This window comes from Bos grunniens, chromosome 1 (genome assembly GCF_055505025.1).
Source record: "Bos grunniens cultivar Pamir isolate PY7600 chromosome 1, Bosgru_T2T1.0, whole genome shotgun sequence".
Taxonomy (NCBI): Eukaryota; Metazoa; Chordata; class Mammalia; order Artiodactyla; family Bovidae; genus Bos; species Bos grunniens.
Window position 1 is genome coordinate 88,246,152 of NC_141165.1, and position 17,913 is coordinate 88,264,064.

The 17,913-nt window shown below is 44.9% G+C and overlaps 1 protein-coding gene across 44 annotated transcripts in view; it reads right to left on the reverse strand.

Annotated features, from left to right (window-relative positions):
* The window catches only part of KALRN (kalirin RhoGEF kinase), a 692,908-nt gene that overhangs the window by 39,608 nt on the left and 635,387 nt on the right, over positions 1 to 17,913 (reverse strand). For 19 of the 44 annotated variants that reach the window (XR_015164343.1, XM_086402125.1, XM_086402224.1 and 16 more), the window contains 6 exons: positions 14,579 to 14,764; positions 14,041 to 14,212; positions 10,194 to 10,432; positions 8,185 to 8,438; positions 4,497 to 4,620; positions 3,358 to 3,417 (listed from right to left, as the gene is read on the reverse strand). Coding sequence is in view for 37 of the 44 variants with exons in the window: in XM_086402125.1 (XP_086258251.1) it covers positions 3,358 to 3,417; positions 4,497 to 4,620; positions 8,185 to 8,438; positions 10,194 to 10,432; positions 14,041 to 14,212; positions 14,579 to 14,764 (1,035 nt within the window). In the remaining 7 variants the exon portion in view is untranslated. Of the gene's footprint in view, positions 1 to 2,979; positions 4,045 to 4,496; positions 4,621 to 7,315; positions 7,893 to 8,099; positions 8,439 to 10,193; positions 10,433 to 14,040; positions 14,213 to 14,578; positions 14,765 to 17,913 lie in introns of those variants that run through there. The other 25 variants (XM_086402317.1, XM_086402362.1, XM_086402289.1 and 22 more) reach the window with 6 other exon arrangements.

Below are 17,913 nucleotides of genomic sequence, written 5' to 3' on the forward strand. Positions count from 1 at the left end.
AGACAACTGGCAGTCTAAGCTCTACTGGGAAGTGAATGTTCCCAAGCCTCGTGTTTGATTTTCAGCCTGATTTGACTCTTCTTCCACGTACAGACATTTCTCTCATTTATAATATCCCCCTCCATTGCCACTCCCAAAGTGTAATCAGTGCAGGATAAAGAACAAGACTAAACTATGGAGAGATCTAGTTGTTTTTAGAATGGTTCCCTCTGAGATGTGCTCATGGATCAGCAGGAGACAAGGGGGCTGTGAGCTGTGAGGGGATCGCAGAGACCCAGAGCCAATTCAGCAGGGGCTGGTGGTGTGGCTTGCGGTCCTGGGAGTGGGAGGGGAGGTTATGCTTGAGAACACTCATGAGCATGTCTCTATAGGGGAAGAAAAAGGATGTACACGTCAGAGCAGAACTGCCTCCCTTTACAAAACTGGGTGTTCTCAGAAAGCTTTGAAAATCAGATTCCTAGGATTCAAGGTGCTTTATTTTCCTCTTACTAGCTTTCAGGGATGTGCCTATATATCTCCCTAAAATTGTATGTTAGGCACATGTTAGGACATATGCCTGCCATGAGGGTAGCAATCAGCTAATGTATAAGCAGAGACCCCAGAAAACTGCCCCTTGAAGGAACCCTTCAACCCACTAATTGAGAATAAATAAAGAATGCTTTGGAAATTATATTTGTGCAGAGGCAGGAGATAAGAGCCTATACATGACTAGGCTTGGAATCAACATGCTGGCATCAGGTCAAGGGTGGGCAGAGAGCAGGGCAGGACTTAGCATTCAGAGATCTAGCATTGAGCAGTGCACAGGATGTGTGGAGTGGGTGTCAGCTGAGGGGCTCAGGCCCAGGGGATCTTAGCAGAGGTCATAGGAATTGCAGCTCAGCTCAGCAGGGCACAGGGACAAACTCCCAATGAGACCACACCTATTACAGTCATCAGGTACAAAAAGCCTGGGGCCAGACTGGGCCTGGAAATGATGCCCAAAGCTCTCAATTTAACAGCAAGAGTCCTTTATGAGGTGGACAGCCCACATATTTCTCAAACCGGGTCTTTAACATATAGCTCTTCTAGTAGGCACCCCCAAGCCATTTTCTTCTGCAAGGGACATCGCAATAAAGTGCTACCTATACTTATCCCTTCAGAAAATTCATATTGAATAGGTTAACTTTGTATATCTTATTCGTCATCTGTGTCTGAAAACGCTAGCAGTGCCATGATGCCTGCTTTCCCTCAGCACCTGCTTCTGTGCTCAGAGTTAATTTCAACATAGCAACACAGTTTAGAAGAGCCCGATAATTCCTACAAGGATCCATATGAATGTTCAAGGGCTGCAGGCACTTCTACTACAGAAAACTAGATTAACCAAAATATTTGCAGCTTCCAACTCCTTCAAGAGTTCCAGTTCTGCCTCAACTGTTACATCTAAAAACTTTTCATACATGCATCAACACAATTTTTGGCTTTCTTTATATCAGCACTGACATCCTAACATCTTTCCTTATGCAACCACAGCACCTCCCGGTGCTCAAGCTCATGTGAAGCCTTGGATGAACAAGAACCCAAGAAATGTGTGCAATTCACAAAGCAGGGCTACAACATGCACACTTGCAAGCTTTTGTTCGTCTAAACGCAGAACAGAGAATTAATTACATCAGTCAACCTTCTCAGTGTTGACCCATGAGAAGGTCACCTTGTCCCACACCTCCCTGTGCCCAATTCTTCCTCTAAAGAGCAGCGAAGGAAAGTCATCCTTCTCCCCCTAGTCCACCAGAGCTGAGAAACGTCCCAAATTGCCTTGTAGAACGCAGATAGCTGGCTCTCCCCCCTCCCTCCAGGTATTTGCAGATGACATTTACAGGACATGCCAGCAACGCTGAGATCTGGAGATACAGGTGCCATGAGGCATATCTCCGAGCTGACAGGTGTGGGCGTCCCAGGAGTTGGTGCTTGTCCTGTGAAATGCAAGGAAAGCAGAGCCAGAAATTTCCCCCACCTTCCTCACTCTCTAAGATACATTTAGACTACGAAGGCCATATCTGCTTCCTCCCACAGGGGAGCACCGGACTGGCCCACACCTGCCAGATTTAGCTCCGTGGCAACACCTGCAGCCACAGGGGACTATTTTCTCCTGATCTCTCACTTTCAACCACTAGTCTCTGGCTTGGTTCAAGTCAGCTGGCATCTTCCACCACCGACTTATCCCTCAGAGTCATTTGGTTTTCCTTGGCTTTTGTGCTGGTTGTCATAATATAGTGGTGGCTTTCTTTGGGATTAGGTCAAATTAGAATAATAAAGGTCCATTTAGTTAAGTGAAAATCATAGGGCTATAAAAAGGAAAAGTTTTTAAAAATACATTCTACATTTTATGCACAGAAGAACTCTCAAACTTTTATCCATTATCAGGGATGTGGGCACAGATTTGGAGAAAAACATTTCAATTTACTGGGAAAGACAAAATGGCAGGAAAGCCATTTGCTCCAATTCTCTAGGGTTTGTAAATTTATGATGCTTGTCAGTGGTGAGCCATGTGAAAGTCCTAATTCTATAATCCCAAAGAGTTCCTGGCCTAGAAGGAGTTGAAGTTGATTGGATGTCCTTGGTGGTGAAGATGTTGGTTTCTCTTCCACATTCCTGTAACCCTGTGGTATGAGAAAGGCCCCCGAGCTGGGTTTCAGCCTCCTTATCTCTAGAAAGGACTCAGCAAGGCCTACAGGAGGCAGGCTGTTCCCAGGGCTCTTTTCCTTCATGACAGGTGCAGCTACTGCCCAGGAGCCCTGGGGGCTGGGGAAGAGCGGGTTCTGGAGTTGCTGTGATCACTCCTCATTTGCTATCCACCAGCTATACCCAGTGACCAGGGGCCAGGTCATCCCACAAACCACACCTAATCCCTGATTTTACTGGTGCCTTCAGGGAGGAATTAGTCCCAGAAAAAAAAGAACATAAAGGGGAAAGGAAAAAGGGAGGAAGGAGAACTAAAAAAAATGGGTTCTTCTCTTTAATTGAGAGCCAGTCACTATTTATAATGCTATTTTCCATGAAAAAATGTTTTCCAAGTCTCCCATTATGATGCTGGAGATTTTCTACACAAAGCCAGATCGTCCAAAGAAGAAAATAATAAGCAAGCATTCAAGAGAACCAGAAGTTTTTAAAAAGGCATCTAGGAAGAGTTTTTTTTTTTTTTAAATCAAAATTAAACTGAATTCAGTTTTGTTTTGTTTTTTATAAGTTGGATGGGATACCCAGAAATGCCCTAATATCACCACGTATCCTTGACTGGCTGGTCACTTGAGCAAGGTCACTGTTACAGAACACATCAAAACAGACAATCATTGTAGTAAAGAGGACAATAGCTGCTTCTACCTCCATGCTAGTATTAGGGTCAAGATCATCACACTCTGACTCCTCGGAACTGTTCGTCTCCTTGATGGGCAGCATGAGGTGGGGGAAGAAAGAGAACACAGTTAGAACACAGGCAGCTTTGGCTAGAGAGTGGGGAGAACTTGAGAGAAGCATGAACAATGGGAAACCGGGCAGAGAGAAACCGGGTGCTGTGAGGTGCGTGCGGGCCACCTCGGGCGGCAGCATGCTCTTTCCAGGGAGAGCCGCTCATCTCCCAGGAAATAGCAATGCAAGCAGCCAAATGAAGCATGAGCGCTGTCAGATCTCAGCTGTCGTCTTCCGTGAGGCTGGACTTCCCCGGCGAGGGTGAGGGGGACACAATAATTTCTTTTCCCCAAGAAGGACATTAGAACGGGCTTTGACTGTTCCTACTTTTCTCAGAAGACTCAGGTAGATAATGCACATGATAACAATATTACACATCAGCAATCTAATTTCCATTGTCCAGAGGCAGATCTTTTCCTCTGAGGGCCCAAAACAAAGAAAACAGATCACATCATTTCAAGATGGGGTACAACAAGGATCTGCCGAAGCTTAGAATCAGGGAGTTCATTATCATAGTTGGGTTATTACAGAGCGATAGCTTGGGTTTCATCAACATGCTTCCCTTCTCTGCCCAGGCACAGGCCTGAAGGTGATGTCTGAATTCTGAGGAAAAGAAATGAAACTTTACCAAGGACATAGTAGCCCTTACATTCCAAACCTCAGACTTCAAAGGGTTGGAGGTTTGGAAAACAGCTCTAATCTCTTTACCTTGCATGTATTTTTAAACCCAAGACACTGAATGGGTGACTTTGAGAACTTTACTATGGATCAAGCATCTTGCATTTCTAAGAGAATAAATAATACTGCAGATAATTTTGCTATAAAACATCTGCATAGTATAAGAAGGAAGGTATAAAAGAAAAAAAAAGAGATACTTACTTATTTGAATCGAAGTTGCCAGGAGAAATAAAAAATAAAAAATAAATTGATCTCGCATGCAAAATCCTACTAAACTACTTCCCCTCTGGTCCCCATCCACCCAAGTCTCCTTGTGAGAATGCTGCAGGGTGGGGGTAGATGAGAGGTTGGACACAGTTCCGGAATACCTTACTCACTTTAACAGAGACTTTGTTGCCCAGAATATCCTTGGGTTTACGAGGCCCTGTGGCTTCATTTTTACCCGTGTTCTCCACTTCTGCCCGCTTTCTCATGCGTAGAGTATGCCATGAACATGACTTCCTGTTGTACCAAAAAATGCACCAATCAAAATGGTAGGTCAAGGCAGAGTGAGGCGGTGGGTGGGACTGCCACCCTCTGGTGAGTCAGCAAGTGAGGCACTCCAGTGAAGCCCTGGCGGCGGAGGCCCCAGACCTGCACACCAGCTCCTGTGGTGGAGGCTGAAAGTGGATCTTACTTCCAACAGGAAGTCAGTAGGATGAACTTTGACCCCTGCCAACAGACGTGCGAGGTTGGTTGCAGCATTGGAGGGAAGAATGAGAATGGAGTTATTAATACTCTACTGAGGGAAGTTTTTATATCATACTGATGAGGGCTTAGAGGACTCAGGAATTCCCTTCCTGAAGGGTATGGTGGATGGGAGACGACTAGGGGTGGGGAGTCAAATAGGAAATATAAGGGAGGTATATTCTATAGTGTGTAAGGTACTTGCCCAGGATCAGACACAAAGACCCAAAAGGATGATAATGAGGTTTCCATCTCATTATTTGTATTTGGGTTGTGGCCAGTCTCAAACGCTGTATAGTACAGATAGAAGTTCTAGGGCATTGACTTAATAGACTGGTGAGTACCACTCAGTTATCTGGAGGAGTTAGGATGAAGGGTTGGTGTTCTCCACATTATCCCATGTCTGTGAATACGGGGCTCTGTCAACCACTGAGAGGTCCTAGAATTTTCCTGTTGGGAGAAGACTCAACATGTGCTCTCAGGAGGTGAGAGTAGCAATGCCCTTTCACACTATCCTAACTTATTTCTTCTCCCTAGGGGGTTTGGAGCTATTTCTTCATAGACCTGTAAAGAGAGGCTGGTGCAGAGCTCTTGAGTTCCACATATGTCACAACTCAAAGACAAAGACATCAAAAGTCAAGCCACAAACAGCATTGGGGACCTGGGCGAGTATCGTCAGTTTCAGATGTGGTCACAGAGTTTGGATGACATTCTATCACGTCTGGAGTAAGTGAGGCTGGCTCCTCTCCAGTGTCTCCTTATCAAATTTAGGCCTATACAGACAAAGCTCAATTAACAGAGCCTTCATTAAGGGAGACAGGGGAGAGAGAGAGAGACCTATGAGATTCAGGAGGAAGGAGGATGCTCTGAAATACATAGCATCTCCTCCAGAAAACTCCACAAATGTCAGGGATTTTAGGATGTTTTGGGGAAGATATGCTCAAAATATTTATCACAAACATGGAGGTTTAGCAATCTACTTTCTGAGTAAGAAACAGTGATAATAGTCATGTCCTCATTTTTTGTTTTTTGGAAAGCAGCTCCTACAAAAGGCAAGAAAGAATCTCCTGGCCAGACCTTCTCTTGTATCTTCTAAATTGGCAGGCTCCCTGGGATCCCTTGCATACCAGCTGTTCACTCCAACAGTTGTTTCTGAGTGAGAACTGGTCACAGAAACTAACTTCAGGTAATATCATCTTAACACCAGACTTTAATCCCCTATCTTTATCCCCAAAGCAAAGTCCCTGCTCATTCTGAGAACATCTTGAGTCAGGGAGGTCCCTGCTGAAAAAACTCCTAGAGCAGCCAGCACAGTGTGTGTGTGTGTGTGAGCACGGGGGTGCGTTCCTATGTTTATCACAACCCTGAAACTAGAAATGCTACAAGTAATGTTGAGAAGCAGACACAAAATAGTACAAGAGGCAGAACACATTTAATTTCACTATTCCTTTTCTCAGAAGAAGGCGTCATCATGGTTTGGGATCTTCCATCTCTTGGCCACAAGCCCGGGGATTGATGTGGAAACAGAGACATTTCAGTGACATTTATCCTGTAGCAATACAACCAACTTGACACTTGTGGTCACAGCAGCCCTTGGGAGGGTGCAATGAGTGTCCTTCATTGATAAATAGTGACAACCACTTTCAGTCCACTGCTCTGTTCCACTAACCCTTGTGCAAGAACTGTTGATAAGGAATCAAATGAGCAATTGGTATTTGAATCTGCTCTCTTCTGCCTGGCTTGACACCCTTCCTACCAGTCTTCCCGTGGAAGGTGTGAAACGTGAACAAAAGATGTGAAGGTGAGAAGGGAGAAGTGCTGAGTGCCTGGATAATTAGATCACAACTAACTGGCTAGCACTGTAAGTCACTGATTAATAAGAACCTGAATGCTTTGAGGGCCTTTATTTCTAAGGCTTCTGAAACCAAATATCTAAAGGATAAGATGAATGGGGTCTATTGCCCTTTAGGGGCTGCTGCTGATTTCCAGCTGGGCCTATGGTTACCTGGAAAGGCCAGGGTGGGGTCAGCAACTTGTCTCCTGAGCCAGAAAGCACCAAAGAGGTGCAGCTCTGCTGGCGTTGCTGCTCAAGTACCCTATGCGAGTTCCTCTCCCCTGGGCACCGGTGACCCTCAGTGTGCAATGCAGCAGGGGCTGCGAGCCACCCCACCGCCTTCTACACTCGCCATTGATTTACAGCAGCACCACCAGGTCACCCAGTTGGACAGCATCTGATCTGCATCATTCCTCATCTCAGAGGTTAGAGACAACCCACAGGGGCTGTTTAGAAGGGAAGGCTAGGGCTGGAGCTTTGGTGGCAAAGGCACTTTTTGTTTAGGAAAAAATTGCCAATGCATTCAACCAACTCTTAAAGGAAAAAAAAAAAAAAAAAAAGAAGAGGAAGAAGAAGAATCATTTGTACATTTAAAAGTTCCAGAACAGTGCAATGAGGAAAAAGGGTCCACTAGTCTTTAACCTCATAAAGACATGCTCATGGTAAAAATTTATTTTACATATTTAAAATAACACATTTAAAATTATGAGTTACATTACAGGTACAATGATGAACATTGTGGCTCTCCATTATATTGCACAGCCTGACTTCATTCATACGGGTTTCTTTAAATAGTGCAAAATACTTTACACAGGAATGTGTTTGGAAGGGCCTTCGCAACCAAAATGCGGAAGAGAAATATCTTACAAATGACCATGAACATATATTAGAGAGACAGGGGAGGGGGAAAATTAGAAAAAAAAGTTACAATCTGTACACAGGAATTTCCATAGACAACCAAAAAGTTGCCTCTCTCCTGGGAGAAGCAGCAGGCCTCTGACCTATGCAGGTCTGGCGTTTGTGCTAAGGTAATTTTTTGGAGTCAATCAAAAAATAATATATATATATGTGTGTGTGTGTGCGTGTGTATATATATATATCAGTAACTTAATACAATATAAATAGAAGTCCAGTCCAGTGGATCCTGTGGTGGGTCAAATGGAGCAACAGGAGGCATGCCTTTTGTCACCTAGGGTTTCAGTAGGGTTCTTTTCTTAACAAGGGGCCGGTGGGGAGAAAAGAAAAAAAAAACAAAACAGAAAATTATAAATGAAAAGGAAAGAAAACCACCACTGTTACCACCACCACCAAAGAAAGAACTGAACAATCCAGCCCGGATGCCCCCTGCTGCGTGCGGTCCAGCACTCAGACCTCGGCTCCGCTGGCGCTGTCGAGAATAAGCAGCAGTAACTCCCTACCATGCGTTTGCATTTTTGTGTTCTTCGTTTTGAAATTTTTTTTAGATCCACATACTCCTCTCCCGGGGACGCCAACGAGGCACTTACTTGATGCTCCCGTCACTATTTTCTGTGGCTGCCATGGCTTTGGTGAGGGGCGCCAGGATGCTGCCAGGGACCCAGCCCTCAGCGGCGGGGGAGTGGTCGCTAGCGGGCTGGTACACCAGGCACATGTTCTGCTGGTTGACGGCGAGGACCTGGACCACCTCACCTTGGCTCACACAGATTTCGTTCTCCTTCAGTGCATAATAATCTTTGATCACGGCCATGGATGAGGCCCCGTTGCAGCCTCCCAGGTCATTCTGTGAGGAGACAAAGGTGAAAGGGACACAGATACAGGAAGGCTGGTTCACACACGCTCGCTCTGCACCCTTGTGGGGTTAAAAGCCAAGCTTCCTACTAGCAAGGTAAACAGCAGGCAGAAATTATCCTGAGAAACGAAATTATATTCATAAATGGGATCTGAGAATATATTTTATGGCAATGTTTCATTAATGTTATAATTGAGGGTGTAAGGGTAGAGATACTGCTCAGCCATAGGGAAAGGTATGAACACGCCTTCGGCATGGAAATCCCTCCTTAGCACGCACCTTCCTGCCAGCATCCTCCAGCTCATGGGAGGAAGAGTGTGGCAAAGGTACAGGCATATGTAAACACCTGGGCAAAGGTCAGGTCAGTGGTCACAACCTCCCAGTGAAAAGAACACAGGCTCTTTGATACATTTTTTTTTCTTCCTTTTGAAAAAGCACTGGTCTTACTCTACATTCTGACCCTCTTTGAGACAGAAGTAACAGTGAGACATTTGCCCAGTTCAAAGGCCAGGCCATGACTTATCCTGACCCAACCACTGTGGGAACAGAACTCCTCCAGACCCCCAGCTCCAGCCCCCAGCCGGTACTCATTAATATGAAGGATCCTGCCCCCATGACTTTTTCACGTGACTCTCCACCGGGAAGCTACTTCAAGACAGACCTGCAACTCCCAGGGATGCCTGGTTGCCTCACAGCATGGTGAGAGCCAGAAATTCTTCAGTAAATTAATGTGACTTCAACTTACTCACAGGGCAAGGGATTTTAAGATGAAAAAAATCACTTCCAGGTGATAAAATAGGTCAGTATAGTTACTCTAACACAGAATTGAACTTGGTCATCAATAGTTAAAAAAAAAAAAACAATGGGAATTCCTTGGTGCTTTCACTGCCGAGGGTCTGGGTTCAATCCCTGATTGGGATCTAAGATCCCACAAGCTGTGCAGTGTGGTTGGAAAAAAAAAAATCAGTATCATCTAATAATTTGGGTAAGAAAAATAAAACTATAAGGTAAAACATATAGGTCAAAAATGTAGACATTCCTATCCATAGACCCATTGAGTTCTAGAGGAAATGGAGGCCTGATGAGATTAAGTAACCCACTGAGGTTCTAATGCAAGACACAAAGTTCTGAGCTGCAGAATTTGGAATGGAAACCAGATAGCCTAACTCCTGATCTAGTACTTTTCCCATTCGTTCTCATTTCTACTACTTTGTGGGGTCAAAACAGCTGTGTACATTGATGACAATCCTCATGACAATGTTTGAATTGTGGATTATCTGTGATAAATGTCTAATCCAAGGCTAGCTTCCGCAGTTACACATCAATGGGCAGCACCCCCTTGCTGCATCAGCCTATGGGTGGTGAAGAGCTGTGGGCTCGCTTCAGGAGCTCATCTTTAGAAAGGGCAATCTCTTTAAGCTGTCAAACCCTAGAGCTGCGACTTTTAGGTGATCCATCTCACAACTCCTCTATTTGCTACAAATCATAATTGCTACTACAATATTACCTACAGTGTTTCTGCAGATGGCAACAATAGCCCTTCAACACAGAGTGTCTGAACCTGGGGGAAACTGGCCTTACTCACTCAGTTTTTCAGAGAAGGAAGAGACATAATTGAGACTAGAAGGTATTTACTGTATTCTTCCTGCTAAAACAATCAGCATAAAAAGATGCTACTTTATGAAGTAAGAACAGAGGCTGTGCCCTCAAAGAGGGTGAGGGTGGAGGTGATGGGCCATCACTTACCTTGCTGGCCTCAAACTTGTCCCCAGCCTGGTGGTAGTCAAACCCTGGACTGCCATTGGAGGTAGATATCTTCAGGGGTGGCAGAGGCGGGTTATAGCTGGAGCCCTTTGGGGGCTTCTCGGAGCCCACGGGGATGGAGGAGTAGGGCCTGGGGCTGGCTTGGGGAACCCTAGCAGGCTGGGACCTCATCACGGCTGTGCTCCTTTCTTTCCGCTGATACTCAATGGGCGACTGTAGGGCTGCAGGGAAAGAGCAGACTGTTACTCTCAGCTTTGGAAATCCCATGAGGACTTGGAGGCTCATGAGGTGAAGGCTTTGTGAGAGAGAGAGTGGGGATACTCTGTATCCCCAGTATCATGAGGAAGATGCTGCCCTGTTTTTAATGAATGTATAAGCTACTGAGAACTATTCTTAGTGTTGTCTAAATGATGAAAATGCAAAACCAAAATGGTATAAAAGGAGGGAGAGAAAGCTCTGTAGTATGTGTGTGTGTGCATGGACACAGGGGCGAGTGGGGGTGGCGACAGAGAGCTTCAGAAACTGCTGGCCCTCAGCCACCATGCAGGCTCTGCAGGGTGGGAACAAATGGGAGGTGGGTCTCGGGGACAGAATGGAGTCAGATTCCCTGGTGCACAGGGCCATGGCTCTCCGTGGAGGAAAAGGAGATGAGACAGGTAAGGGAGGCTCAAGTTGCCATGGTGTAAAAGATCTAGAAAGTTAGGTGACTGAGTCTGGATTTAATTCTGAAGATCACGAAAAGTGACTGAATTCAGTGAACTTGCATGTTTTAAATGCAGGTGCTGGCACCAAAACCTTGCAGCAGGTTGGGGGAGGGATAGGCCAGGCTGATCAGGAGCCCTGAGATGGTGACAGGGCAGAGGCGGGACCTGAGCAGAGCCGTGGGAACAAGGAAGGGGTGTGGCAGGTGCTCCAGCGGGAGGCGAGGCTGACACAGCCTAGATGGGAAAAGATGGCAAGAAGCCAGGGTACCTCGAATTTGGGAGCTGGGAGAATGGTGGTCAGCGGAACTCAGGAGACAGGGGAAAGCTGTCTTGAAGGGAAAGAGATGAACTTTGTTTTCCTGAGTTTAAGATGATAAAGTTCCAAGGTCTGAGTAGTAAAGAGGTACAGCAGGTAAAAACCACACAGGTCAAATTCTCTAACAGTGACTTCAAGGCTGGCCTGATTATGTTGTTTCTATCAGTGTTCACTGTAACAGATATTTAATTGGGTTAATGGCTGAAGCCCAGAGAACTTTCCATGATGAGGACATTTCTATAGTAATAGGTATGTACTTTAACAGGACTCAACATACAGTCCAAATTTCCTTTCCATCTAAGGCCTCAGGACGGGAAGGCTGACTCTGAAGTGCCTGCACATGTGTCTATAAGTAAAAGCCTGGCCCCAGTCCATCGTCACGTCCTTTGTCTTCTGAGTGTACAAGTGCAGCGGCTGCTACCAGACCTCGACCTTTCTCCTTGGAGAACAGTAAATATTTAGGCATTGAGAACTGAGTTCAGTAATAGCTTCATAACTCACTATAATTAGGGAAAAGTTTTCTTGGAACCAGGTATCAATACAAGTCTGGATAAGTGACTACGGTCAAAGAAGTACCATTCCAAATCTGAAGCAGATAGCAAGACAGCTGTGAAGCAGACTGTAGCAAACTGATTTGATGAATCAATATCTATCTCATGGAGCTGGGGTTTTACTTTGATTATATACAAGAATTACGCTAAAGTGTTTGAAAATGGTGTATCTTCTTAAATAAGCTCCACAGAGAGACTGTCTTCTTCTACCAGCCTTAATCTGCATAATTTAGGTCTTAGGATTAGGAAAGCTGTACATCTCTGGATTGGGTTTGTATCTGGCTGACAGATACAGTGTCTTATACCTGATCCTGTTTTTTTGTTTTGTTTGCTGAGGAGTTCATAGACAAATGTATGCCCTACCACTAGCAACTATACTGCAGTTTTAGGGTTAAGAACCTGATTTTAAGTTACACAGCTCTTAGTTCAAGTTCTTATTCTAGCACCTACTGGTTTTCTGACTTGGGACCAGTTTATTTACCTCTCTGAGCTTCCTCTTCCTCATTTGAAAAATACAGTGTGATAATATGTGAAATGTTCAGCACCGTGTCTCACACAGAGAAAGGACTCAATATATGGGTGGGAGCCATTACTGGTACTCAGTTATCTACAGTTTCAATTTATTGTCCTACCTTATTATTCTTTCGTCCTGAATTGATGAACTTAACAACTTCATTTTCAACTTAAAGTCTGTCAGAAATTCCTAACAGAATGCAATTTAATGAATGTTTTTTATATTTCACACATTTTTGCTTACTTTATCCACATAAGCATTAAATCAAAGTTGTATATTCAAAAGCTGTGAACAATATACAGCTTTCATTACTATCCCTCAGGGCTGGGCTGGTGTTTAATTTTAGATTCTTTAGAATTAGAAAGAACCCTAGAGATCACATAGTTTAGTGTTGTTGTTGTTGTTTTTTTAACCAAAATTGTTCTACAGTTGGGAGACCAGAGGCATGGCCCAAACTCTCTGTATAACTGCTTTAAAGTCTCATGTTGTTGTTTTACTTGCTAAGTCATGTCCAACTCTTTGCGACCTCATGGACTGTAGTCTGTCAGGCTCCTCTTTTGCGACCCCATGGACTGTAGTCTGTCAGGCTCCTCTGTCCATGGAATTCTCCAGGCAAGAATACCAAAGTGAGTTGCCATTTCCTTCTCCAGGGGATCTTCTGACCCAGGGATTGAACCCATATCTCCTGCGTTGCAGGAGAATTCTTTACCACTGAGCCACCTGGGAAGCCTTGAAGTCTCATGTTCTATCTTAAAAAATCAAGGCATTCTACTATATAATCTCATGTTATTTGTTTTAAAATAGATACAATGTGCTAAATCCCTTACCGTAGAGTACAATTGATACCTGATGATCTCACAGGCTCTGTGGAGTTATCTGGAGATAACAGGGGCTACACAGAGAATGACGCTATCTATGGGAGGTGTGCTGTGTTTTCCTGCTTCCAAAGCTGCAGAGTAGATCGTTCACCAAAAAAGCCAACAGAGGCCCAGCGACACGTCATGACTTGACCAAGGTTCATCACCTCTAGTCTCTCCCCACAGTATTCAGTCCGTGCTAGACACCCAGCAATTGCTCTATGTGCATCATTTGAAAGAGACCAGATTCTAGACTAGAAAAAGTGATATGCCTAAGGGTTGGAAGTGTATGTGTAAACAAGGGAACACATATGGCCATACAGTACTCCTGTAAGTCTATAGGGAATGTCATTCTCTGTGTAAGTGACAATTTGTTCTGGGAAGCTTCAAGGTATTCCTGAAATTTAGAGTTAGCAATCACCTCTGTTGGGAGCAAAGAGGGATTTGAGCTGATCTGCCAAACTCCCAGTTATCTCTAGATAACACTAGAGAACCTCTGAGATTACCAGCCATTAACTGCCAAATGGAAAAATATACATCACTGATAGCTGGCCCCTGAGACAAAGAGAATGCGCTCATTTCAGATTTTGGCCCCAGTTATTACCAGCTGGTAATGGTGGCCACAAGGCACAACTTCTGTGCCAAGGCTGTAAGAGATTATCTCTTCTTTTGGAAACATGGCCTTCTTTATCATGCCCTATCTGCCCACTTGTATATTTGGGTTCAGAAAAATTCTACACAAAGTGTTTCTGAAAACTACAAGGTTGGAATGCATGTAAATGTGATCGAGGCTCATAACTCACCAACAGTCCAGACCCAAAGGGGCTTAGGGGTGGGTGTGAGGTTCCCTGAAAATGGCCTGCCTAGAAGCCAGACCCAGTACCTACCATTTAAGAAGTCTCGCTGTGTTTCTAAGACTTGGTTGATGTCCTGCACCCAGGCCTGCTGGATGTCAGCATTGGCGGCTTGCAGAATGACCCTCTCTGAAGTCTCCCTGTTCAGAAGCGAAAACTTGCAGGGGTCATTGTCCACGTTCTCCTCCAGGACCAAGTAGTTCATCTGGAAGAAACCAAGGGGATCCTTTACATATCTAAGTGGCTTAAAAATATCAACAATATATTACAGTTCCTTCAAGCTTTTATTTCATATGTTTCCAAAAATGTGCCCTGGCTCTAACAGCTTAAATACTTTGGTTTCTGCTTTTGAGTGAACGACATGATCTTGGAGAACCCGCACGATCACCTTAGAGACTGGTGCCAAGCTGTCACTTTTTCTCACGATAATCGACCTTCAAGCCTGAAGGCTACACGCTTAAAAGAGCTTCACTGTTCTGGATCCTCACTCATGCCAGTGCCTTGTCTTTGGAAAGCAGCTCCCCCAGTGTGGCTCTTCCTTGCCCGTCCTCATCCTCGCCTGGATCCTCACCTTGATGCTCCTTTTGAACATGTAGCCTGGGGTGAGGGATCCCTTCCTGAGCAGTTCACTGAAGATGACGATTTGCTCAAAGAGGAACACACGCCTCTCCTTGGTCCGCGACTGCATGCCAGTGTCCAGCTCAATCACGTAGAATGTGTCCTGCTGCAGCAGCTTGCCCTGAGCAGTCAGGGTCCCCTGATGGGAAGAAAGGCTGGAATGCAGTAAGTGAAGGACAGGGAGATGACCCTAGCCCCCTGGGTAACAGAACCTCCCCTCTGGGGACATGGACAACAGACAGCAAAAGCCTCAGGTTCTAGTAAGAGACTGAATCAGGGCCCATCTAGGGTAGACTGTGGCCACCTTCCTTCTCATAGGGCCCCAGACGGAAGGGAAAGATGGCTACAGAACCACGAAGAAGCAGTTCGGGGAAAATGCCAGAAAGAAGATAAAATTATTAGCTACAAAGATGTTCAGGAATTGTCCTAGCCCCTATTTTTTTTTAGTAAAAGCAAAACACAAAGTAGGTGATGCTGGAGCTGGAAGCGGCCTTGCTGTCCTTGGAGAAAGTGTGCCACTGAGAGGTATGCCTGCCTGGCCCTTGGGAGAAGACCAGGGGTACTCTCAAAGCCATGGACCTAGAACCAGTCTAGGGCCAGGGAAATGATGGAGGCAGGACCACACACACACACCAGATGAGCTGGGCCCCTCTCTTCTATTATTTCAGGCTGGTGAAATTGAGACCTTCATCTCCTGCTACAGATCAGCAGGTACAGCTGAGGTACTATCAATAGGTACCCTTATTTTACAAGCTGATGGATATTTTTTTGGGGGTCCTGGAATCCTTCTTATAATGTCTCCAGTTGCCAGATCACTTGACACCCAGTCTAGGAAGTAGAGTATATTTGGTTTACCAGTTCTAACCAGATTTTCAGAATACTGTCACATCTTTCAAGGGGATCTAGCCAAGCCAGCAAGTCTTCACAGATGCTACTGGAGAGCCTTGCTTTTTCTACCGTTCTGCAACAAGAAGATGCTGCCATCTGAGACAGTGACCAGAGCGCTGCCTCGAAACTGTATTCTCAGCTGAAAACTTTTGTCCTTTAATGCAAATGTGGGCTATTCTCTGCACATGATGCCTTTTTCCAAACATTACCTAACACATGAGCTATTTTCCTTTCATGTTCCTGAGAAATGCCTGCCCTTTGCTTGGATCATGGTCCTTACTGTCAAGGTCAGCAGCCAAACAGGCTTATCTCTACCCTGGTCCAAAGTTAATATTAAGCCAGTGACCAGCTCTAAAAGCTCTATTAATATTACATAAGAGCCTGACCCAAGAGTTATAGCCCTGCCAACACTAAAGGGAAAGCTAAAGGATGTAAAAGGGAGGGAATCTAAGTGAAGGGGTTAACTTCTCCCTGCCCCAGAGCCATGGACTTCAGAAGGAATGGTCCTTCCCAGTTAGCAGAAGGAATGAAAAGCAGATTCTCTGGGACTTGACGAAAAAAGGAGATGGTGGTGGTTGATTTAAAAAAGAAAATAATTCCACCCTCCTATATACGTCCTTCTGTGGACACATGATCAGGTACGATATGGTTCCTGTGAAGTCTGAGTGGGTCAGAAGGCACATCAGATGCTCCTCCTGTCAGAGTTCAGTTCCTCCAGAGACCAAGAGAAATTCAAGTCAGACTCTTGCTCAGAAAAACACAGGGAACATCAAGGATGAAGGGCAAAAGGAATTTCTTGGCTTGTTCAGAACAGCCTCAGACCTGGCATAATTCCAAGCAAACAAGTGTAAAATGTCATCTAGTGTGACTTAAGAAACACCATGTGAAGACTTGAGATGTATTTCTGATGCACGGCCCTTCTCAAATACCTCAGGTCTACTGTGGAGAACCGGAAGCTGTGAAAAACATTAAGAGCAAAAAGACCCTCCACATAGTTCCTGATCACAACAAAGCGATGAAAATCAGACAGGGAGAGCAGGATGGGCTGTAAGGGCAGAAAGGACAAAAGAATTTGGCTCAAAACCATCATGAATCAGACTCATTAACCCAAACCTGAATATAGCACTTCCTAACCTTACATATATATCAGTCTACCTTATGTCTATTCTATTCTAGTTTAGCCAGAAAGAAAAGCCCCCTGTTTCCAAAATGAAAAATGCAATGTTACAAGATTACTGGGAAACAGGATTAGAAGATCCACATCTTTCTCTAAGGGGCTCAGCAACAACTATAAGCACTGTCAATAATTGTGTTAGTTCCAGTTTTATCATATTAGTATTTAAAATAGACTGTGTTCAGCTTAAATCAGGAAAGCCAATTTGCTCTTCTGAGATTCATTGTTTTGGGTTGAACTGAATCCCCTCTCCAAGTTGCATGTTAAAGTCTTAACCCCCAGTACCTCAGAATGCAACCTTATTGAAAGACAGAGTCTTTACAAAGGGAAACAAGTTGAAGTGAGGTCATTACAGTGAGCCCTAATCAAATGATTGACGTGTTTATAAAAAGGGGAAACTTCCACAGAGGTATGTACAGAAGGAAGATGATATGAAGACACAGGAAGAATGCCATATGAACATGAAGATGGCCATCTACAAGCCAAGGAGGGAGGCCTGAACAGACCCTTTCCTCACAGCGCTCAGAAGAAACCACCCTTGCCTACAACTTGATCTGATTTCCAGCTTGTGGAAACATGAGATGATGTATTTCTGTTGTTGAAGTCTACAGTACTCTGGTTATGACCACCCTGGCATGCTAACTCTGGTTATGGCAGCCCTAGCACACTGCTGCTGCTGCTGCTGCTAAGTCGCTTCAGTCGTGTCCGACTCTATGCAACCCCAGAGACGGCAGCCCACCAGGCTCCCCCGTCCCTGGGATTCTCCAGGCAAGAACACTGGAGTGGGTTGCCATTTCCTTCTCCAATGCATTTAAGTGAAAAGTGAAAATGAAGTCGCTCAGTTGTGTCCGACCTTCAGAGACCCCATGGACTGCAGCCTTCCAGGCTCCTCCGTCCACGGGATTTTCCAGGCAAGAGTACTGGAGTGGGGTGCCATTGCCTTCTTCGCCCTAGCACACTAGCATATTCAATTGAAACCCAAATCCTGGGTACATCCAGCTGTTTCTCCCAAGGCTTGACTCTTCTTGTCAAAGAATAGAAATGTGCACTGTGAGGTTTTAGAGCTTTAACATCCACTTAACTAAAAAGCCAGTCACTACGTAGACCTGTTTATAAGAACCACCCTCTCAGAAGGAAAAAAAAAGTGTTCTATTTCTCCCTAGTTCTACTCCCATCACATAGTCCTGCACTCCCTCACATTCCTAGCATTTCTTAAGTAAGAAAGA